This window comes from Cyprinus carpio, chromosome B19 (genome assembly GCF_018340385.1).
Source record: "Cyprinus carpio isolate SPL01 chromosome B19, ASM1834038v1, whole genome shotgun sequence".
In the NCBI taxonomy this organism is placed as follows: Eukaryota; Metazoa; Chordata; class Actinopteri; order Cypriniformes; family Cyprinidae; genus Cyprinus; species Cyprinus carpio.
The window spans coordinates 17,577,789-17,600,886 of NC_056615.1; the positions used below are offsets into that span (position 1 = coordinate 17,577,789).

Genomic DNA, 23,098 nt, shown 5'->3' on the forward strand with positions numbered 1-23,098 from the left:
CTAATTTTTTTTTCAACATTAACATTTCTTGTTTATTAAACTGTTGAGTAAAAGCGGCATAACACTCGCAACGTTGCTGTTATGCATAGCCTACTTGGGGAAAAAACAGCTTACTCAGCTTCGAAGTCTTGAGAAGAATCTCGACTCTTCGGCTTTTAGCTTGCCGAGACTCTTGTTTGAATCATCACGTCTGGGGTCCACAGTTCAAGTTCTCTGCTCTGTTGAAAGCCCGTCACGCTTCATCTGATTAATTCTCAGGTTTTGGCCAAGCCCAGATTAAACTTTCTGTGACCACAGTTGAACACAAGTAGTTCCCGCTTTTGATTTTCGATTTCTTTTCATGTCCTCATTTCGGGTCTCCAACTAGGTCAGGCTTTAATCTACAGTATCCAAGTATCCAGTGTAGTTACAAAAGCACTGCGCACTAGTAATGAATAACACGCACTTAGTAGCCTATGTAATTATGTTATGGAACAGTTTATAATTACACACCGTTATCGCTATTGTAATTATGTTGATGTGCAATATGAACAATGCAATGGTAAGTGTTTTCTGCATTCCCCTATATTTTCTCTCCAGTATTTTTTTTTTTTTTTTTTTACATTTCCACTATGAGCAGCGGATCCAGAGGGGCAAATCTGAGCTGATCTCAGGTCAGCTCTGCTAATGACAGACTACAGCTTCAACTGATATTTCCTGCAGTAATTACAGAGGTCAGAGATAACTTCACTTTACTGAGCTATTTCTGCAATTACTTTTAATCGATCGGCCTCAAGCTCATTTTAAGTCAAAATGAAGTAATTGGCCATCAAGTTCACACAGGTTTAACCGCAGGTTAACGTTTGACAACCAGAAAGTGACCAAATACTATCTGTCTGTGATCTTTTCAGAACAACCACAGAAACACCAATGTAGGTGTAATATGTACAACCTTGTTTTGTTTTTGTTGTTTTGTCAGTAACCACGATTTAACCGCAGCATATCATATCATAGATTTATATAGCAAATGATATTATCAACATTAAGCCATGGTGTACTACAACCATATATCATTTTGTGGCATTTGTAGTGAATACTACAAATTTAACATAGGTTTTACTACAGTAAGTATAGTTTATGGTCTTTGCATTTCAACCATATAAATAATAAAGCAAAATCATAATGATAACTGGTTATAAAAATTAATTTGTGATTTCTGCCACAAACTGTTACTACAGTTGTGATTACAGCAGTTTCACTATAGGAAATGTTTAAACAATGGTTATCCGTCTTAAGGAGGCCGGCCTGGGACAGTTCCGTGTTGTCCACCCTGGCCTGTATGTGCAATGGAGGGGCTGTTATAGTCCTTTACTGCCCCTTAGTGTATATTTGATGTATTGCAAAACATCGAACAGCTGTAATTCAAAAATAAATCGATCGATCAGAAAATCAATCAGTTGTTTATTTTGATAAAAACCATGCTTTAATGATCATTGCTGTGCTTAAACAAAAGTAAAAATCGAGTTGCTACAAAAAAATCAGTTCAGTTCCATGTTTTATATCTCCATTCACTTACTCCCCAAATGCCCTTCTCCTCTCTCAGTCCCTGCATAAAGACAGCCAAATATCTTTAGAAATCACTAGATAATTTGTGCTCTTTCCCTTCACTTGCTAACTCTGTTTACTGCATCTCTCTCATTCTCTCTCATTCTCTCTCATTCTCTCCAGCTGAGGTTCAGTGTCTGAGCTACAAAGGAGAAGATGTGTGTGTCCTCCAGGATGGCTTTAGCGGTGGGTTTCCCAGCTCCATGTCCACTGCGTGTGTCAACTCTGACCAGCAGCGGCTGGGTTTGCCCGGGGTTGCGGCCCACACCATGCTGGAGAGTTGCCACGTACTTCAGAGTGTGCAGGGGAACCACACGGTCATCGTGATCAGCCGTCAGTAGTAGCATCGCTGGGTAAGGGGTCCCCTCTCGAGGGATCTGAGGAAGGTTATGGAGAGGAGAGTACCTGTGGAGGAAAAGGTCAAACTTTTATTTTGTTTTTTTGGACATGTTGTAGTATGATATTTACAGCAACTTGTTTGTTACACTAGCGGTCAAAGATTATTATTATTTATTTATTTTTATGTTTTTGAAGTTTCACCTAGGCTGCATTTGTTTGATCAAATTGAAACACTAAAAACAGAAATATGTGAAATAGTGTTACAATTACAGAACTGTTTTCTATTTGAATACATTTTAAAATGTGTTTTATTCCTGTGATGGCAAAGCTGTTTTTTCACCAGCCATTACTTAAGTCTTCAAAGTCACATGATCCTTCAGAAATCATTCTAATATGCTGATTTGATGCTAAAGAACCATTTCTTATTATTATCAATGTTGAGAACAGTTTTTAAAGCTTAATATTTTAAACGTTGTTCTTTAAACTTTCTATTCATCAAAGAAACCCAGACAAAACATTATCACAGTTTGCATAAAATTAAGCAGCAAAAACAGACTGTTTTCAACATTGATGATAATAATAATAACCATTAAGCACTAATAATAATAGAGTACCAAATCAGCATATTAGAGAGATTTCTGAAGGATCGTGTGTAATATGTATTGCTAAGAACTTCTTTTGGACAACTTTAAAGGTGATTTTCTCAGTATTTAGATTTTTTTCACCCTCAGATTCCAGATTTTCAAATAGTTGTATCTCAGCCAAATATTGTCATATCCTAACAAACCATACATCAATGGAAAGCTTATATATTCAGATTTCAGTAGTAATAAAAAAATGTATTTTAAATGTTAATAATATTTCACAATAATAATATTTCTGCTGAAAATTAGATCAAGTAAATGCAGCCTTGGTGAGCATAAGAGACTTAAAAACAATAATAATCTTAATTATTGTAAACTTTGACCAGTAGTTCAGGGCTTTCAGAAAACAGGAATCCCTACTTGATGAGCCATTTGAACTGTTCGGGATCATCGGCACAGCCGTAGTCAGTGGTCCAGGCGTGACCGATGGTGAATTTGTGGAACTTGAGCATGTCCATGACCCCAACCTCAGCTACTGCACAGCCGAAGAGCTCGGGCCGTTGGTTTACACATGCCGCTGAAAAAACGAACACACAGATCACTCTTCTCCCATTGAATACAATGGCCAAACACAGTCCACATTTACCAGACGCACTGACTCACACACCTGTACTTAAATGAGTGGGCCTAAAAATGCTTTGGATTACTCAGATAGAACAGCCCGATTTGACACACCTCACATTCTTAAAGGCCACGTAACTACACTGTGACTAAACACAGGGATCAACACAGACATACTAATCTAGCTCGCACATTCAGCATAAAAAAGCTTTTTTTTAAATGCTTAGTAATTTATTCACCGCCAAAGTTTTCAAACCGGTGCACCGCCTACACACCTTAATCTTGTTCTGATTGTTACCTCACACCCACACATCCACTCACTAGTAACCCACAACCAGGTGCAGATGGAATATACAGATTTTTTGGCTCAGAATTTCAGGGGGAAATTTATTATATTATTGCGGAATGAAAAACATGGTCAAATGTGGTAAGCTGAGCTGAATACAACCATGATATTCGTGAATGCCCTGAATGGCAAGGTGTTTAGTTTTTTTTGTTGTTTTTGTTTTGTTTTTCTACATATTATTTTCTGCTGTGTAAGAAAACAAATCCAACTTCTTTTTTTAGTTTGCCTTCTTATTTTTTTATTATTTTTATCATATTTTTATTATTATTAATTATTCATTTTTTCTTTCTTTCTTTCTATCTATCTTTCTATGTTTTGCGTATGTTGAGGTGAAAATTAAGAAAAAGGGTCAGGTTCATTTATCATTTTTTAAGATTTAATTCCTTATTAATAATTATTCATAATATTTATTATTTTATTAACATTTTCTTAAATATTGAATTAAATACTTACTTGAATTAGTGTGTGTTTGTATGTAGTCAAACCAAAATTTATTCAGACCCCTTCAATATATCTCACATCATATCACAGTTTATTCGCTATAGTTTAAAAAATTGGTAATAAAATATCTTGATAATGTCAGATAACTTTGATAGCTTAATTTTGTTCAGTCCGAGGTGTAAAAAGTTTACATTAGCAATTAAAGAAAAAACACTTAAGCAAAAATGGTCAGGTCAAAGTGTCTGAATAATTTTTTTGATTTCAAATTTTACTGCTAGTCCACTGTATGAAGAATTTTTGTGTATAATATGTCACAGTTCACTTTATTTTGATATCCTCACTTACATTTGTGACCCTGGACCACAAAACCAGTCTTTAAGTCGCTGAGGTATATTTGTAGCAATAGCCAAAAATACATTGTATGGGTCAAAATGATGGATTTTACTTTCATGCCGAAAATCACTAGGATATTAAGTAAAGATCTTGTTCCATGAAGATATTTTGTAAATTTTCTACTGTAAATATATCAAAACTTAATTTTTGATTAGTAATATGTATTGCTAAGAACTTCATTTGGACAACTTTAAAGGCGATTTTCTCAGTATTTTCTTTTTCTTTTTCACCCTCAGATTCCAGATTTTCAAATAGTTTTATCTCAGCCAAATATTGTCATATCCTAACAAACCATACATCAATGGAAAGCTTGTTTATTCAGATTTCAGATGATTTATAAATCTTAATTAAAAAAAAAATATATATATATATATATATATATATATATATATATATATATATATATATATATATATATATATATATATATATATATATATATATATATATATATATATTTAGACTTAAAACTGGTTTTGTGGTCCAGGGTCACATTTATGAACTATAGTGTCCTGCACCCACTAGTAAAAAATAAATAAAAAATTATATCTGGTGTTTAAATAATTTCTGGTTTGACTGTATGTACATACAAACAAATTGTACATACAAATATATGATTGTTCAAATTTCATAAATATTTCTTCCTCCATTTTAGGTATAGATAGTATTCACAGTTGCACTTTAAAGCAAAAATTAATTAATCTTTGCTGAATGAACACAGCAGGCTGGAAATGTGTAGAACCTTTTGAATGACGTGTTCAGTTCTGCGAAAAATCTGTAAAAATGTTTAAACAAATTCCATGTGCCTCCTACGATCAACCGCACATGAATTCTGCACAATCCTGCATATACTCAATAACTGAACTGACTCAATCCTGTCTCTCCTATGAATAAGACAGAGATTGAAACTGTATTTGCACTGGCAGCTGGCGAGTGCTGCCCGGGCGTCTAACGACTGCATCTTCTACTAAACGTGCTGTTTAATGAGAGTGAAAAAGTCTTTTAGTGAGGAGCGAGTGCTGCTTCACCTCTCACAGATGCTGGTGTGTGTGTGACTTGTGTGAGAAAGCTCTGAGTGTGAATGCCGATGTCATGTTTACTCTACAGATGAGCTAGCTGTGAGTAACGGCACACATCGTGCACATCATTAGAGCCTCACAGCTGCACGTCCATAAGTTTCCATTACAGCACCACCCTAATTTAACCATGTGCGAAGGCGTATCTGTGCTAAGACTGCCGAGTCTTACTGGTTGTGTTCTTCATTAGCTGGAAGTGATCATGTCTGTCTGACTTCCTCAGACCGCTCACCAAGAAACCGAGGAAACTCACCCACGAGCAGGCCACCATTGGATGCTCCGTTGATGGCGATGCGGCTGGCCGTGGTGTATCCCTCCTGGATCAGGTACTCCGCAGCACACTGGAAGTCATCAAAGCAGTTCTGCTTGTTCCCAAGAGTGCCAGCTGAAATCAGAAATCTTTCTTAAAAACTTACAGTTTGAAGCAGCACATGGTAGAGGGAGTGGGGTAAACTGTGCCACTTGTACTGTAAGTCAAGGGGGAAGAGGTATTAGGTAATTTGGTTTTAATAAAATTTCTCCTATATACTGCGAGTTTATGTATGATACAGACATAGAAATATGACTTCTCAAAAAAAAATTCACACTTTACTCATGTAAGGGGTAACATGAGTCATTTGGCAATATGTAAACAGAATTTTGTGAACTGTATGTTGCAGAATTTTTAATATGTTGCAAAGTACAGTACTTGCATTACCTCAAACCTTAAACCAGAAAAGGTTTGCCATATTTGTATGTGGTTAACTGTACTAATTAACTGTACTACTGTAACAATTTGGTTTTTCATTTTTAGGGGGAACAAATGATGTAAGAAAAAAGTTTATTGGATCTTTGGACTAAAACTAAGTCATTATTATTTCCACGTTTATTATAACCACATTTATCATGTGAACTTCTTAATTAAAAGCTGCATATGATAGGCCTTTCCTAAATATATACAAAATAACCACTCGCTAAAAATTCTAGGTATTATAACTGGTCACCAAAACATTTTTTTTTTCTTTCTGTTGCAATTCAGTTATATAGTCCTGTGGCATGGTAAGTTTTAATAATAAAAATAATTCATTCATAAACACTGTAAGTACAATAATTATACAAGAATTAGAAAACATTATTATAATTATTATTATTATTATTATTATTATTATTAGATTAACATATTATCTTTAAGGTGTGTAGCATTAATATATGAATTCACAATTATTAAGTTTTGTTGAGTGTTGTCATAGAATAAGTAAAAATATTGATGGTCACAATAGTGACCGGTGGGATAGCAGTGAATTTAGGTATACATATTAAATCCACTTGCAGTTGTTAGTGAAAGCTGCACTAAAATGTAGCAAGGATAAAATTTTGCACTAAATATGTTACAAATAAGTTGCAGTGTTGATTTTGTAATACTGGTAGCCCTAATATAAAAATTTTATGATATATGTTACAATAAAGTTACAATTTTGAAATGTGTAAAATGTGTGATTTTATCTCAATATTCCTATCAATGATGTACAAGGGGTTTTATGAATGATAGTAACCCTAGAATGTCATGAAACAGTTTAAAATAGCTGAGATTTATAACAATTTTTATGACTGCAGACATATGTTAACTCAGTATACACATTATCCCACTGTAACCAACCAGAGAACATAATTTTTCACACACTTTTCCCAAAAAATTATTATAGATTTTTTCAAAGGGTTACAAAAGACACATCATCTGTATATTTTCATGTCTGGGAAAAAAAAATAAAACTGGGGTTAAACTGTGTTCACTTCTTTAATGCATAACATGAATGCCAGTTTGTCAAATATTTGTGTTAGTTTAGTGTTGAAAACAGATGGGATGGATATTAAAGAGGGGTAAACTAAATTAACTTTTAGTCTTAATAGTTCACACATTTTGGTTTCAAACAGTTAGTTTCTATTTCAGCCCTATACAGAAACTCTGCTTTTGGAACACATAGTCGAGTGATCGTCAGACTAGTGACTCAAACAGATACTTTACTGGCATTAACTTCACTTTTATGCAAAGTAGTCAGCAACCTTCTGCGAGTTTCAGACCAGGCCTTCTTTAACAATTTTCAAGTTGGACTAGTGTTGAAAATGATGACTAATTAGAGTTGCTCTGAATTCACTTTCTATTCATTCATTCTTCATTTATCTTTCAAAAGGACACACATCTGAGCCTGAATGAAGTGAGGGTACCTTTGTGCCAAGTTTGGCCGTACTCTCCTCCTCCTCTGATGTTAGCTACAGCCAGGATCCCACCCAGGTGTCTAATAAAGAGCAGGTATGCAGTACTGCACATACCGAGAAACAAATGGTTAATAGTTATATTCATATTTAACATACTCTCTTCCTTTTCCATCCCATTCCATTTGCGGTCTTTAGTCAAGCACAAACAGAGAGCTTTATACTAACTTGAAATATGGCTGAATTGAGTTCTCAAAGCCTCCATAACCATACAGAAAGATTGGATGAGAGCCGTCTCTTTCTATGCCACGTGCATGTACCAGGAACATTGGGATCTTGGTGCCATCTTTACTGGGGTAAAACACCTGTTATGCACAAACACTTAAGGTGTATTATTACAGTCAAAAGTTTGGAATAATTAATTTTTTTTAAACAATATTTGAAATAAGTGTCTTATTCTCACCGTGACTGCATACATTTGATTAAGAGTTCAGTCAAAACTTTAATATTGTGAAATTGTGAAAAAGAATTCTATTTTCTATTTGAATATGTGAGCCTGGACCACAAAACCAGTCTTAAGTGTCAATTTTTTAAAATTGAGACTTGTACATCTGAAGGCTGAATAAAAAAGCTTTTCATTGATGTATGGTTAATTAAGATCTGACAATATTTGGCTGAGATACAACTATTTGAAAATCTGGAATCTGAGGGTGCAAAAAAAATCAAAATACTGAGAAAATCGCCTTTGAAGTTGTCCAAATGAATTCTTAGCAATACATATTACTAAACAAAATTCAGTTTTGATATATTTATGGTAGGAAATTTACAAAATATCTTTATGGAACATGATCTTTACTTAATATCCTAATGATTTTTGGCATAAAAGAAATATCTATCATTTTGACCCATGCAATGTTTTTTTGGCTATTGCTACAAATATACCCCAGCGACTTAAGACTGGTTTTGTGGTCAGGGGTCACATATATCTTTAAAATGTCATTTAATTTTCAGCAATCATTACTATTCTTATTACCATCCATATTGAAAACATCTTAATATTTTTGTGGAAACACTTTTTTCAGGATTCTTTGATTTTGAAAATTTCCACAAAAATATTAAGCAAGGTAAAACTGTTTTCAACACTGATAATACATTTAAAAATAAATAAATAAAAAAAAATATATTTTTTTAAGCACCACATCAGCATATTAAAACGATTTCTGAAGGATCATGTGACACTGAGGACTGGAGTATTGAAGTATAAGAGACTTCTTTTCAACAGCATTAAAAAATTTAATTATTCCAAATCTTTGATCAGTAGTGTACAGATTATATATTTGTAATACTGAAAGTTCCTGTGGCCTGTGATTCATGAGTTATTTCAGGACAGACTGCAGCCTGACCTGAGTTGTCTGGTAGTCACTCGGGTTGATGCCCTTTACTTCCACCTGCCTGAAGATCGTGGGCTCTGGGTCGGGTTGACTCAGGTCACAGTGGTAGATTATGCCTGAGTGATTAGATGTGAAGAGTAAAACACTTTTCATGGTCTGGAAATCTATGTGATCTCCTTTTTACTGCCAAAGCAAATGCACATACTGGGGTGTCCTTATACTTGAGGTTATGTAGTTTATTTTGGCATAAATGCCGTGCATGATTTGATGATTTAAGTGTGTTTACCTGGTGTAGTAAATGAAGTGAACTTGTAGAAGAAGTCAGGGTGCTTCTTCTTGCAGCTGAGGCCGACTACAGTGCCCACATCTAGCGGCAGTTCTCTGATCAGTTTCCCTGACTGCAGCTCATATAGCTGTAAGATGTCCTTTACGTCATGCACATAATTCACCAGCAGGTAGCGCTGGTTCACACACTCCACGAAGCCTGCAGAAAAGATATAAACACCATCAGGCTGCAGTTCTCTTTGTTTTTATTGGAAATGAGTTAATGATAGTGTGGGGGAAGAGGAAGTGTGTGTGTGTGTGTGTGTGTGTGTGTGTGTGTGTGTGTGTGTGTGTGTGTGTGTGTGTGTAGGCTTGTGACAGTTTCACCCACAGATGTTGACTTCTGTGAATACCAAGAAAATATGAGCTAACTCTATTTCCAAAACGTTTAAACTGAAACATTCTACAGGGAAAAATGTAGGGGTAACCAGGGCGAGTTGTCTCTGGAACTATGAGCTAAAGGTCCAATTACACAAATGTGTGTTTTTCCTGGCAGTGGTTTTGTTTGGTGGTTTCAGTTATATATTGAAGGTAGTTTTATGTGTTTTAATTGTACACTATTTATTAATTATAATTCCTGCTTAATGAATTGAACTATATTTTTCTGGAGTAATAACAGTGAAAATATTTTTGCTTTTGTTGTTGTTTTGTAATGAAGACTTTAAGGTGTGTGTCCAGTGTCTCAAGCTAATATTTTGCCACACCTGCCAATGGCTTGTGACTTGAGAAGACTGACTAGCCATAAATATTTTATTACCAGCCATTAAGTATGTGCATTATTTTATAAAAAAAAATAATAATAATAATAATTCAGGCAGTACATTTTGGCAAAACACATGTATTTGCAATTGTTGTTGTTATTATTATTAATTAATATAATAATAAATATTAAATATAATAATTACTTAATAGTAGTATTATTTGATCAAATTATACAATTAAACAAATCAGTAAAGTATTTCATCATAATAACAATTGTAATTATTATTTATTGTTATTTTTATTATTATTTATGAGAACAGTAAAATTGCAATATTAATACTTATGATTGTTGTTATTTTTTCCTTTGCTTTCAGAACCCACAGAGAAAAACCACAGAGAAACTTCTCGTTTGTTGAAAAGAAGAGTATAATGTTCTCTTACCAAGAACGTCCTTCTCGTGTTGGGGGATGAGGGTTTTCCAGTGTGTCTGCTCTGGTTTATGCAGGTCTATGGTGATGAGGCGGTAACGAGGAGCATCCAGATTGGTGCGTAATGTGAAGAGTGTGCCCTCGTTTGTGATGTATGTGTACTGCGCTTCAAATGTGTCAACCAGCTTCACCCACGGCAGCAAACCTGATTAACATTACTATTAAATGAATGCTTTTATTCAGCAAGTATGCATTAAATTGATCTAAAGTGACAGTAAAGACTTGCATTGTTACAAAACATTTCTATTTCAAATAAATGAACTTCTATTTGTCAAAAAATCTTGAAAAAAAAAAAATGTGTAATAGCTTACGCAACAGTATTAGGCAGCACAACTGTTTTCATGATTGATAATAATAAGAAATGTTTCTTAAGCACTGAATCAGTATATTAGAATTATTTCTGAAGGATCATGTGACACAGAAGACTGGAGTAATGATGCTGAAAATACAGCTTTGCATCACAAGAATAAATTACATTTTAAAATATATTTAAAAAGAAACAGTTTTTTTATTGTAATAATATTACACATTATTATTACTGTTTTTATTATTGGTAATATTACTGTCCAGCCTTGCCGAGCAAGAAAGAGACTAATTTCAAAAACATCTTACATACATTTATAATATAATTAGTATAATATAGTGGTCCTTTGAATGTGTTTTAACTAAGTTTTGTTTTTATTTTATTTTTTTAAATTTGCTATTAGGTATCCCACACATACAGACTGACCTGTGATGCCATTGGGCAGCTGCTGCAGGTCGCAGTACCACAGACGGTTGACTGGCTCACAACCCTCGGTGATGGACAGCACTGCATACCTGCCATCATCAGAGACCTGGACAGATGAGGAGAAAAGGAGAAACGGTGGAAGATTGTGTAAGAAAAAGAGAACCACACACAAAAAAGGAGAACAATTAATTTTAGGCTAGGTAATTTTGTCAAATTCTTTATAAATATTTCATCACACTGCGTGAATCATAAGAGTTAATAAGTTGCATAAGTTTATCTTCCCAAAAAGTGGGTTTTGTATAAATTTGGTGTTCTCTTACAGTAAGGCTACTGTGCCATTTTGGGTTGTCAGGAAATTCTGCCACCAGGATGTCTTCTGATTGGCTTGTGCCAATAACATGGTAGTAAAGCTTCTGGTTTAGGTTTGTTGTGGTCTCAGTGCCTAGAATGGACATAACACAAGTAAAGCACTGAAAGTCAACAAGAATTGCCATTCTGAACCTATTTTACAGGGTGGGTTGCTTATATCACACTGGAAGCAGACCAAATACAAATTTCTTAAAGCAATGATTGCATCGCTAAATAGCTTAAGTGATGTCAGCGAAGAAGGAAAGTAGTGTAATTTGCCATTGATGTGCACATACCATCAGCTTTGCCGTCCTGTCGAGGGTAGCAGTTGTAGAAGATGCCTTTGGCATCATGGGTCCAAGCCAAGCAACTGAACTTCACTCTCTCTAGAATGTCTGGCAGTTTGGTGAGTTCATCAGCCTTCAGGAAGTGTACAGTCACCCAGTCAGAGCCTGCGCTGCTCAGGCCATATGCAAAATACTCACATTCTTCTGACAGGCGACCCACTGTACATCACGTAGAAGAAAACAGACATGAAAATGTTCAACAAGCTATGATGAAATCCAAATTTGGTAATTTAAGTGCAGAATTGTCAACTTCAATGGTGCAATTGAAGCTCATGTTCTCTAAATTGCAAATATTAACACAAAACAGAGAGCTGTTTGATAGAGGGTGTGTAAAAAAAAAAGTGAGAAAGACAAAAAATGAAGAAAGACAAAGCTTTAAAATATAGTGATGTAAAGGATTCTTGGCAAATGTGCTGTTGGGTTTACAGTAATAAAAAGCCGTGGGTATTCCTCAGCTATCAAAAGTTTATCAACATAAGATTTACAGGAAATGATTAAAGGAAAACAAATTGTCACCTATGTCAGTGGTTCCCAACCACGTTCCTGGAGGCTCCCCAACATTGCACATTTTGCATCTCTCCTTTGTCTGACACACCCAATTCAGGTCTTGGAGTTTCTACTAATGAGCTGATGATTTGAATCCGGTGTGTTTGATTAAGGTGACATGGAAAACATGCAGTGTTGGGAGGGCTATGTGAATGTGCAGTTCCGTAAAATGAGTCATATATGAATCTGCCTTTAAGCAATGCGTATATGCATAACTTAAAAATTCCAGCTGTGTATTTCACAGAAGGACACACAGACCCTCAGGGCTAAAGCTTATCTCCAAACCTGTTCAACAAAGACATCAATAAACTATTATAACTGTCTGTATGCAAATAATCTTGTTTAAAAATATTTGCAGAGAACAGCCTACGTAGCCAGAAAACTACTGTAAAATTAGACACTTAATATACAGTTAGGCAGGTTTATATGGTTTATGAGGGCACAAATGTGTATAATGACATAGGTATTACAACAGGAGCATGGATTTTGATTTTTTAAATCTAAAAATGCAAGTTTTTTCTATGATAGGTAGGTTTAGGGCTAGGGGAGAGAAAATACATTTTGTACAGTATAATATACAGTTTGTACAGTATAAAAACCATTATGCCTATGGAGAGTCCCCGTAAACTTCATATACCAAAATGTGTCTGTGTGTGTTTCCATTTTTTTAAACTTCATTGCATCTCAAGAGCTCCAGAAATAGAAAGCCCTAAAGTCTTACCACAGATATTTACCACTTTTATATATAACGCATACTGTTTAAAGTTTTAAAACATAGTATTTTCAATTTCATTTTAATTAGTATCATTGTTTTCTCATGCATTTCATATTATATGTATTTATAGATTAATGTATTCATGTATTTATAGAAATGGTTTTAATGTACTCATCTACAGTAATTAATTTTTATGTATAGAATCCATTAGTACAGTATATAATGTTTTAAAAGTATTTCATTTGATAATGTTCTAACATTCTTTAATTTTAAGTAGTTATAATTGTGTTGTTATTATGCACTCATTTATTATCATTAATCCCCAAATTTATGTTTATCTTTTTTTGTGGTCTGTCTATGGATATCTTATATCTTTTTAAACAGGAATAAAACATGTCAGGACATGCAAAGAAAGGATAAAGGAGAAGATGCCAGGAGAGAGTGAAAAGGAAAAACTAGGATGTTGGTTTACAGTAAATGCATTACAGGTGTGTGTAAATATATTATGAATCAACCAATCAGTCAAACTTACTTTTGAGAGCCACAGTTCCGTCCTCTGAGAGCGTGTTTGGGTCAAAGAACACAGACGCGGGACTGTTTAAAGAGTCCTGCACATAGAGCACATCCTGATTCTGCAGACCCTCGTTATGGAAATAGAAATATCTAAAATAGAATGATGATTAAATGTATTTAATTTCAGTTATTTAAGTATATGATGGTATATGCATTACACAAGGTGACATTTTATGTTCTTATTTATTTTTAATGTGAAAAGTGCTTGCTAGTGTGAAAAGTTTGTGTCCTGTGTGGTGGGCCTGGGTTGTGTTTGGTGCTGTCTGTTGGTCTGTTCTCTACCTCTTTCCTCTTTTATAAGGACAGCTGTATTTGGGGTAGTTGTAGAGCTCTGTGAGGCGCTGGTGAAACTGCTCTTTGACCGCACACTGCTCCAGGAATGGCATGGTCAACTTATTCTGCTCTTCAACAAACATCTGTAGGGCGGGTGAGGGACACTGTTAAAATAGTCGTAGTGTGCACACAGAGAACTTGTTTATATGTAAATTTTTCTACACATTTCTTTGTTCCGGTAATGTGGGCCATGGGTGGAGCCCAGGAAACAAAACAGGGTAAGCCTAAAAATACAGCGTAAATGGTGGTATGTAGTGTTTACCTTTTCTGATAAGAAAGAGAAAGACATTTTAGTGCATGAAAGCTTGTAACTGTCTTGTCAGTCAGCCTGTTAAATGATGTCAGTGTGACATCAGAACCGCATTGAAAGGATTTTGCAAGGACTTTCATTGTCAGACAAACCCCTTTGTTTATTTAAAAGTCCCCTTGAGATAACAAAACATTTGCATGTTCATAGTTTTCTAATGTCAGTTAATCATCACATTGCCAAAACATATATTAGTTTTTTATTAAATATTGTTTTAGCAGGTGTGTTGAATAGTTTTATTATTTATTTATATTAATTTTACATTTTTATTTTTTATTAATTATTAGCTTTTCATTTACCTGTGAACCACTGGAGTTTGGGAACTCCAGTTTGGAAAATCCCTGCTGTAATTTATTGTAATGCAAATATGCTGGTGAACCAAAAAATTATATAGAATTTAGTTCTAGTATTAAATGGTTGTTAAACTAATTGGTTCAGTCCTAACAGCATTTTCATTGCAACCTTGATTTAAAGTGGACTTAGAAAAGGAATATATCCGTAACATTAATGTTGGTCTGAGATTGTGGACGATTTGTATGTGATTTGCATTTCTATCATAGAATTTGTATATCGAGTGTATTGTGTATTGAGAAAAATCTGATTTGGGATTGACTCTCATCTTATTAACAGCATTGAATAATTAAGTATATTATAAATTGGTGCTGTGGGAATATGCGAAATACATTTTTGCTTACGTTTAGCTTTGTCTTATTTGTCCTAATACAATACAGTAGTACCAGTGTTGTTGGACTCTATATTGACAACTGTTGGCCTGGATGCACGAAAGTAGTATACAAACCTGGCTGTTTTTCTCTGTATTATAATACACATCCACAATGGACTTTCTTTTTTTTGGTGGATTGTTGGTGGTTTATGCTGGAAAATGTGTCATTAGTAATCAGTTGCATGAGCTAGTCATGGGATGTCAACCTTGCAGCGCCCATGAGGGGAACACTTGATTTATGCAGAATTAATTTTTTTTTTTTTAAACTTCTACTAGAGAAAAAACTGTGTGCACCTTTAAAGTGACAGAGTAACCATTTTGGCCATCTTTAAATGAAGTTTTGTTGACCAGTTGCCAACAGTGCAACAGTGATCAACCAGCTTCATAAAGTGACTAAACTACTATTGGAACGGTAATTGTTTCTCATGGAGACGTAAGGTATATGTAATATTTACAGGGGCTAGTTGGTGATTTTATTGCTGCCTGACTACAGAATGTTGGTGTTTTCTCCCTCCATCCGTGTAAAATTCCTAGTGTTTTTTTTTTTTTTTTAAATATATACCAAGGTAATGTCATGTGTTAATATAATTATCGCCTGAATTTTTTTAAACACTGCAAAGCACCATATGGTAACTGTTGCGCTTTGTGATAATGTGCACGCCTTTTTAATATGGACATTTTTATTAATGAAATGCTGGAAATTGTTAACAAAAATATTGTAACATCACCTCTCCACTACAGTGAGCGAGAGCTGTTAAGAAGAAGAAAAAAATACAAAACAAAATCATATAAACTTTTGAAATGGGCCATTATTTTGGTATGCAATAATTTAAAAAATATGAATTATATACAGGGCTTCCACAGCTAATTATTTTACTAGCCAAACAAGCAGCCAGGTCAAATACAGATGTCCCCATGAGAAACAATTACCATCCTAATAGGACTCAAGTCTTATTTCACGTACGTAAAATCAGTCATCATCCTGTTTCATAAGAAAAAATGCTAAAAGTTATCTGTTATGGTAGGGTTAATGAGTAGTCATTTTAGTCAAAGTGGAACAGAAGCCATTGAGCGGTTGCATGGTGAGAAGTGCACATTTTCCAATATTTTGAGGTCAACCCAAGTTTAAATCATCTCTGGTTATTTCCCAAAAACAGCCCCCCCCCCCATCCCCCGTTTCCCCATAATTTTCTGTCACTCCTCTGCTATCCTATCCCTGTAATGATGAAAAGCCCATCAATGCTAAAAAAAAAAAAAAAAAAAAGTTCCTTCATGATATAAAAGGGGGTCACGTGTGTGGGTCACCTTAGACTCCTCACTGTCAGGGTCCTCCAGCCAGTGGTATGGGTCTGGGATCTTTACTCCATGATAATCATCCACCTTTGAAACAAAACACCAAAGTTAGGAGCAGCAGGCATGTCTGCACAGGGAGAAAATAGAAACAAGACACATTCGGTTTCCAGGCAGTTGCGTATCTGTTAAACCAGGCCTTGAGGCAAACCCACGCTGCAAGGAAACCATAATGCAATCAGCTACTGTACCATATGCAACTTCTGACACGTAACCACTAGATATCAACACAAACACCCCTAAACCCCTCCACTCTCATGACACATGGCAAAAGCTCACTCCTGTGTTCCAGTCAGTCTTTTGTGTCCACGCTATTTGTTTGTGCATTTCATGTGTCTTAGAAAAACAGGAAGAGCATGCGAATGAATGAAAGACTAGATGTGCAAAACCCCAAGTAAAAGTACCACTGACCTTACTGTCGTCCCTCCGTGCTTCAGGGTATGTGAAAGCCATGCTGGGCGTGTTTTGATAGGGTTTTTTTGTAATTCTGTGTATATTTTTGTGTGTTTGTCCGTATGTTTCACGCCCGGGTGAGTCAGCTCTGAAAAGTGAAAGTGAAATCAAAAACGGCTTTCTGTTTCTCTCTCTCTCTCTCTCTCTCTCTCTCTCTCTCTCTCTCTCTCCCTCTCTCTCTGTCTCTCTCTCTCTCTCTCTCTCTCTCTCACTTTCCTGATTACACAACAAGGCAGATCTTCAGGCAGGAAATGATTTCACACTGGATTGGTCAACCCAAAGTGGGCAGAGTTAAAATCTCAAACAGTTCACTACAGTCTGTGTTTTGCTGTGATGTCTTATGTTTTAGTAGGATTTTTTTCTCAGTGTTCTTGAAGGCGTCCTCATAACTGATTAAAAACTTTCTTACATAAAGAAATTAGCAGTATAAAAAGTAAAAAAAAAAAAAAAAAGGACATAATAAAATTATGTACAGTACATGTCATTGCAGTCATTTCAGTAGTCTTTTATCTAACATAAAGTGGGTCACTTTATGGAGGCAGCAGCCTCACTTTGCCAAATTGTGTCAGTTCCAATGTGTACAGAGATCATTAGCAATACGTAATGCACATTTTGAATTTTCAAATATTTCCGAGTGAATTTTGAGCAAACGTTTCCAGAATTTATTTGTCAAATAGATTTCATTTTATTGCATATTTAGTTATTTTATTTTACTAAATTTTGAATAAAAATTGTGCTAAATAATGATCAAATTTAATTTAAGCAAATAAGTTTTCCAACGCAAGTGTTTAAATATTTTGAATAAATGTTGTTAAAATTTTCTGTTAATTTTTAATTCAAGCAATTAGGTTTTCACATCATTTGTATATTATGATGTGATATAATATAATGCTCTCTCAAAATCTGCAACGAACTATGATATTGTAGTATTATTTATATATACAGTACCTTATGGATGGCCCTGTATTGTCTTATATTATTTATTTCTATATATAACATTTAATTTTATATTTTAGTTTCCATTTTAATTTCAGTTTAAGTTTTAGTAATTTTATTTGTACTTTGCTTTTTTTATTATTTTTAGCTTTCATTTATTTTTATTTTAATTGTAGTAATTTTAGTATTTCAACTGAAGCTTATTTTATTTCAGTTAATTTCCAAGGTAAAGTTAAAGTTTTTTTTTTTTTTTTTAATAATCCTATTTATTTTATTTCAGCTTTAATTTTTACCCATTTTAGTTAACTCTTTTTTTTTTTTTTTTTTTTTTTTTTTTCAGTTATGCCATACAACAGTGGTTCTTAATCCTGTTATTAATTAAGAACCATTTTTGGTTCTCAAAAGAGCTTTTCAGTAAACAATTAATCACAGGACCATAACTTTCTTTGAAGAACATTAGAACATTTTAATAACCTGAGGAACCTTTTGTGCATTTGAAAAGTTTTATGGATGTTAAAGGTTCGTAATCGAACCACATATTCCCATAAAGAACGTTTATTTTTTTAAGAGTGAACAGTATCAGTGCTGGATCACAATACTAAGAACTTTATTATTATAACACCACTGTTATTGGAGACTTTTGTTTGTGGAATAAATTAATCAAGGCTGACAGCCAATGGTGCATTTTCGGAATGGCGTGCAACATAAACAAAACATTAATGATCACACCTTTGAATTTCAGTGGAAATAGGAATGATTTAGTGATCTTTATTCATTGTGTAGTGGTCTTATTGACTGAATAAAAACAAAAGGGTATTTTAAGTCTGGAAATAAGCATAGAAATTTTGATCACTGGCTTTTTAACTTTAATGTCACCAGGGATTGTGAAGATGATCTACTATTTTTACTTGTACAAAAGCAATCATTTGTATATCATTATGTTACCATTTTGATGTGCACAAAAACCTCACACCCAGCCTATTCTGTGCATTTGTTCATAGAGCTTTGTTGACACGCATTTGAGTTCCCGGCAGTAATACAGGTTTAGCTCAGTCAAAACAGGCATATGCTGACAGACAGCCTGTCTCGTCACAAAATAGAGTGTGGAAAGCGCAAGGCATGAAAGAAAGCGAGAAAATGTTTTGTCCGGCACTTAATTACAAGGCAGGTGATGTTTGTCAGCAGGTGTGTAAAAGGTATCCTACACTTTGTGCGTGTTTATGTGGACTTAAGTCGCACTTTACATGCCTGCGGTGTGAAAGCTGTCACTGTTCTCCATTTATATCCCTCTATGACAAGACCTTTAATGACACACACAAACCCTCAAATAATCACATCCCCCGAGGTGGTTCCGGTGTTTTTTTATAGGCTTGTTTTGACACATTTCCTATCATAAAAATTTCATTCTGCTTTAGCCATTGAATAAATATTATCCTTAGATTGTTTTAGCAGTTGGATTTTTATTAGTGCATCTTTAAGAGAGTAATATCTGTAAAGATGTAACAACATGAAAGCAGAAAAGATGGAAAATTCCAAGTTTAGTGTAAAATTAACATATGTGGCATATGTTGGCTGGCACAAATACATTTTTAATCTAGTCTCTACTTTTCTTAAAAAAGAAAATATTATACAACAGCTTCTGTTGGTTGAACTTAGAACCCCAAATTATTCCTTTAAGGGGTTAACTGCCTTGACTTCTAGGTAACCTGTTGCAAAACAGCAAAAGGCAAACAATAAGACAAGCTGTAACCAATCTTCTGGCCTAAAATCATATGGCAGCTGAGGGTCAAAGTGTCAGAGACAAAGAAAAGAACACTCTGCTTGCAAAGGAATATGATTCAGGGGGGAATCCCGTGCTACCCATATAGCTGCACTGATGGGAAGCTCGATTCTGAGACGAGTGGGTGAAGCAGGATTGATTTTGTCACTTCATTATGGGAAGAATCTGATGGCACTAGACAGGGAGTGAGATCTGAAACACGAACATGTATCACGAACTCTGTTGCTCTCCAAACATCTTTTTGGGTTGAAACCAATCCTGGAGAGTCCCAAACTGAGTAACCTACGGTAGATCAATGGTTTCCGTGTCAACCTGTGCTCGCTCTTACATAACTTGTCTGGAACTCATCAACAACTGAATACAGGAATTGCACAATATACTCGTATTTCTCATACACAGACAAGGTAGTAATATTCATCCATGCGTGACCACTACCATATGTTAATATTATAGACGATAATTCTGAACTAGACTGTTAGGCAATTCTTTATCGAAAAAGGGCAAGATTAGGACAAACACAAGGAGATCATTAGCCTAACTGTAGAATGTCAAGTAACTTGCTGCACTGATACAGAATTTGTTTACTCTGTAGTCACAGAATAATGTTAGATTCATGTGGATTATTGTTGTATATGTTAGCTATATTACAGGCCAAAGTAAGGCCAAGGAGGGCCCTTAGGACATTCAGTACAACTTAACCATTGCACCCACAGATGCTTTGGTTGAGTTCTTAGTGTCAGTGTCTGCTACTATTTTTAAGTTTACTAAAGATCTTATTGAAATGCATTTCTTATTTTTGTAGTACATTTCAGATCCTAGAACATATGGTAACACTCACTCTACAAACATAAACTTTTTTTAAAAAAAACAATAATGCTTTGGACAAGATCAAGGCCTTCATCAGGCATTAATTGTTTCTCAGCCAAAAAGAGTATTTTAAGAGAACATATACAATAGGCAACAGGTGTGTTCCTCTAATGGAGGGAGTGGCTTCCTATAAGAGGGGAAAAAAACAACCCATTTCAATAAAACAATCTATTTATTGATTAAGACTTTTTGGATACAATGTATCTAGACAGAAACAAAGCCAGTAAAGCCGGTGTCTTTAAAGTCGTAATAACAGAAGTAGTGACAGATCGTTTCTTCCGTTATGTAACACACATCCGAGTGAAATGGTTTATCAAAAAGGAAAAGAAAAAAATAGAGTGAAGGCTTGCTTTTGTCGATCGGTTGACGATTGAATGGAGGCACATCTGAATGTTGATTGTAAGAAGGGGCGGGATTTATTTTTATTAAATAAGTGGGGAAGTCATCGGCGAGAAGTCATCTGTCAGAAGATTGAGTTTTGATTAAAAATCACGTGTTCATTACGTGTTTTTATTATTCACAATAAGATCAAGTGTATGCATTTAGAAAGTGGGATACATTTCCATTTCAAGTCAAATTGAAGTATATTTCTTAATATTAAATTGTAAACTTTCTTAATATTAAAATTGAATAAAAGAGCACTTTGTTTGAGTTAAGACTTCCTGTATTTGCATTGTTTAGTATTGACAGAAATATTTTGCATACATTTCCTAGCATGTCTCAGTCTGGACAGTTTCTCTCATCTGATGTTGCTGCGAGGCAAAACAATTCTGTGGTTTCCCCTTTATGGCCTTCATTCTTTCTGGGCAGCCCAGGAAGTAATGTGTCACCCAAAACAGCGTTCCTTACTAACAGACATACATCTGGTCATGATACTCTGAGGTTTACAAACACATAGAAACATTTCCAAAAAAAAAAAAAAAGTCAATAGTGAATTGATAGCCTATATGAAGCACAGCTCACACAGGGGTCACTTGCACAAGATTCCAGTTTCCTGTGGATTCCTACTGAAATAATTGCATTTTACTCGCAAAATTCACTGAACAATTGTAAATGTGACCACAGCGTAAAACAGCATCCTAACACTCTACAACTATATAATAATAATATGTAATACAACTGTACCTACTGATTAATTATTTATAATCAACTTCACTTTTGTCTGCAATCTTGGATTTATTTTTGCACTGAGCTTTCTTCTCCACAACGATACGTGCAGTGCTGCCTTAAAACCTGGTCAAAGTAGGTAATTTGAAGCGCTTGCCTTATAAGCCTATCTGTTATCTTATAATGTTGCTTCTACCTTTCACCTAACAGGAAGTGAAGTCATCTATCACTTTAAGAAACAGTGGAAAGCATGTCATGCATTCTGATAATGACTCAGACCAGTCATGTGTTCTATAATAGTTCACCACTCCCACATAATAATAAATCACTCTGTCAATCCACACACCTACAGTCAACAACTCAGCACTTTCAGTATGTTTAGGCTATTAGTCAGGAAAGTTATCGTGAAAGATAACGAAAATCATTGAATGAAGTTCTTTGTCTGGCGCTCTAAACTCTGTTCTCACACGTTCTTGACAGCCTTGCTATCATTGTAGCTAAAAGAGTGGGTGAGTGTGTTTCAGTGTGAAATCTGTTTAAGGCTTTATAAAGTAAACCACCAAAACATGCAGACTAAACCTATTCGATATAAACTTAAGGAGTGCACAGCGCAATGTTTGTTGTTGTTGTTGAACGTTGCAACCGCTAAGACGGGCTAATTCATTGAGTCAGAGAAAAGAAGAAAAATCGGTTTTGAGTTTCAGACATTTAATCCACCTAATCTCAGTGACTGGGAAAGGCGTCCAGTGGGAGACGGCATATTGGGAAGAGGGAAGAGCATCTTAACTCGAAGGGTTTCTCATCTGCTAATTGTGAGCTGTTAAGGCACATGAGGAAGAGAGAGTAAAGGAGTGACCTCATCATTGACCAAGCCGAATTCCGTCACATACTGAAGTTATTTAATTCAATTTCACATTTAAACTTTCGTTTCTATAAAACATGGTTTGAGGATCTCATTCATGAAATGTATGACAGAAGCATTTTGAGAAATTGGTTCACTTATTTTAAAGCTCAGAGGTAGTAAGAGGAAACCAAAAGTAATGTTCTTACTGAATATTGTTCATGGAGAGGTTTTAAATTGTATTGAAATTATTTATTATTTTTATTATTACATATACATTTATTTTAATCTTTTTTTTTTTCAATAAATAATTGTGTGTTTATTTATTTTAATATTTATATGTTATTTATTTTGTTGGTGATTTTATCTTCATCTTATGATTAGTAGAGTCAGGGGAATTGAATGGGGACAGATCAAGACAAGTTTATAAATTATATATTTCATTCGAGTTATTTATGTATCTAAATATATTTATTTATTTAAATTATAATACAAATTGTATATTTATTTAAATAGTTTTTTTTCTAAATTTTATTCTATTTATATTTTATGTATTTATAAATATTTATCTAAATATATACATTTTTATCAGTATTTTTATTTAAATACACATGCATTTACATATATATTATATATATATATTACATAAATATTTATCTGTT

General features: G+C 34.5%; 1 protein-coding gene across 1 annotated transcript; it reads right to left on the bottom strand.

Annotated features, from left to right (window-relative positions):
• Positions 1–1,420: 1,420 nt before the first annotated feature.
• On the bottom strand, positions 1,421–17,047 carry LOC109071553 (prolyl endopeptidase-like). Its single transcript, XM_042745078.1, has 15 exons — positions 16,864–17,047; positions 16,408–16,482; positions 14,021–14,154; positions 13,698–13,828; positions 11,854–12,063; positions 11,530–11,651; positions 11,210–11,315; positions 10,433–10,624; positions 9,252–9,449; positions 8,978–9,081; positions 7,803–7,939; positions 7,587–7,681; positions 5,638–5,769; positions 2,928–3,084; positions 1,421–1,989 (listed from the first exon to the last, which is right to left on the bottom strand). Exons 1-15 carry the CDS (start codon positions 16,903–16,905, stop codon positions 1,695–1,697), a joined length of 2,130 nt encoding a protein of 709 aa, XP_042601012.1. The 5' UTR covers positions 16,906–17,047; the 3' UTR covers positions 1,421–1,694.
• Positions 17,048–23,098: the final 6,051 nt, after the last annotated feature.

Coding starts and splice junctions, on each gene's coding strand:
- LOC109071553 (XM_042745078.1), bottom strand. CDS start 16,905: ATGGCTTTCACATACCCTGAAGCACGGAGGGACGACAGTAAG. Junction 16,483..16,863: donor CACGGAGGGACGACAGTAAG/GTCAGTGGTACT, acceptor TTTGTTTCAAAG/GTGGATGATTATCATGGAGT. Junction 7,682..7,802: donor TCAATTCAGCCATATTTCAA/GTTAGTATAAAG, acceptor CGGTATGTGCAG/TACTGCATACCTGCTCTTTA.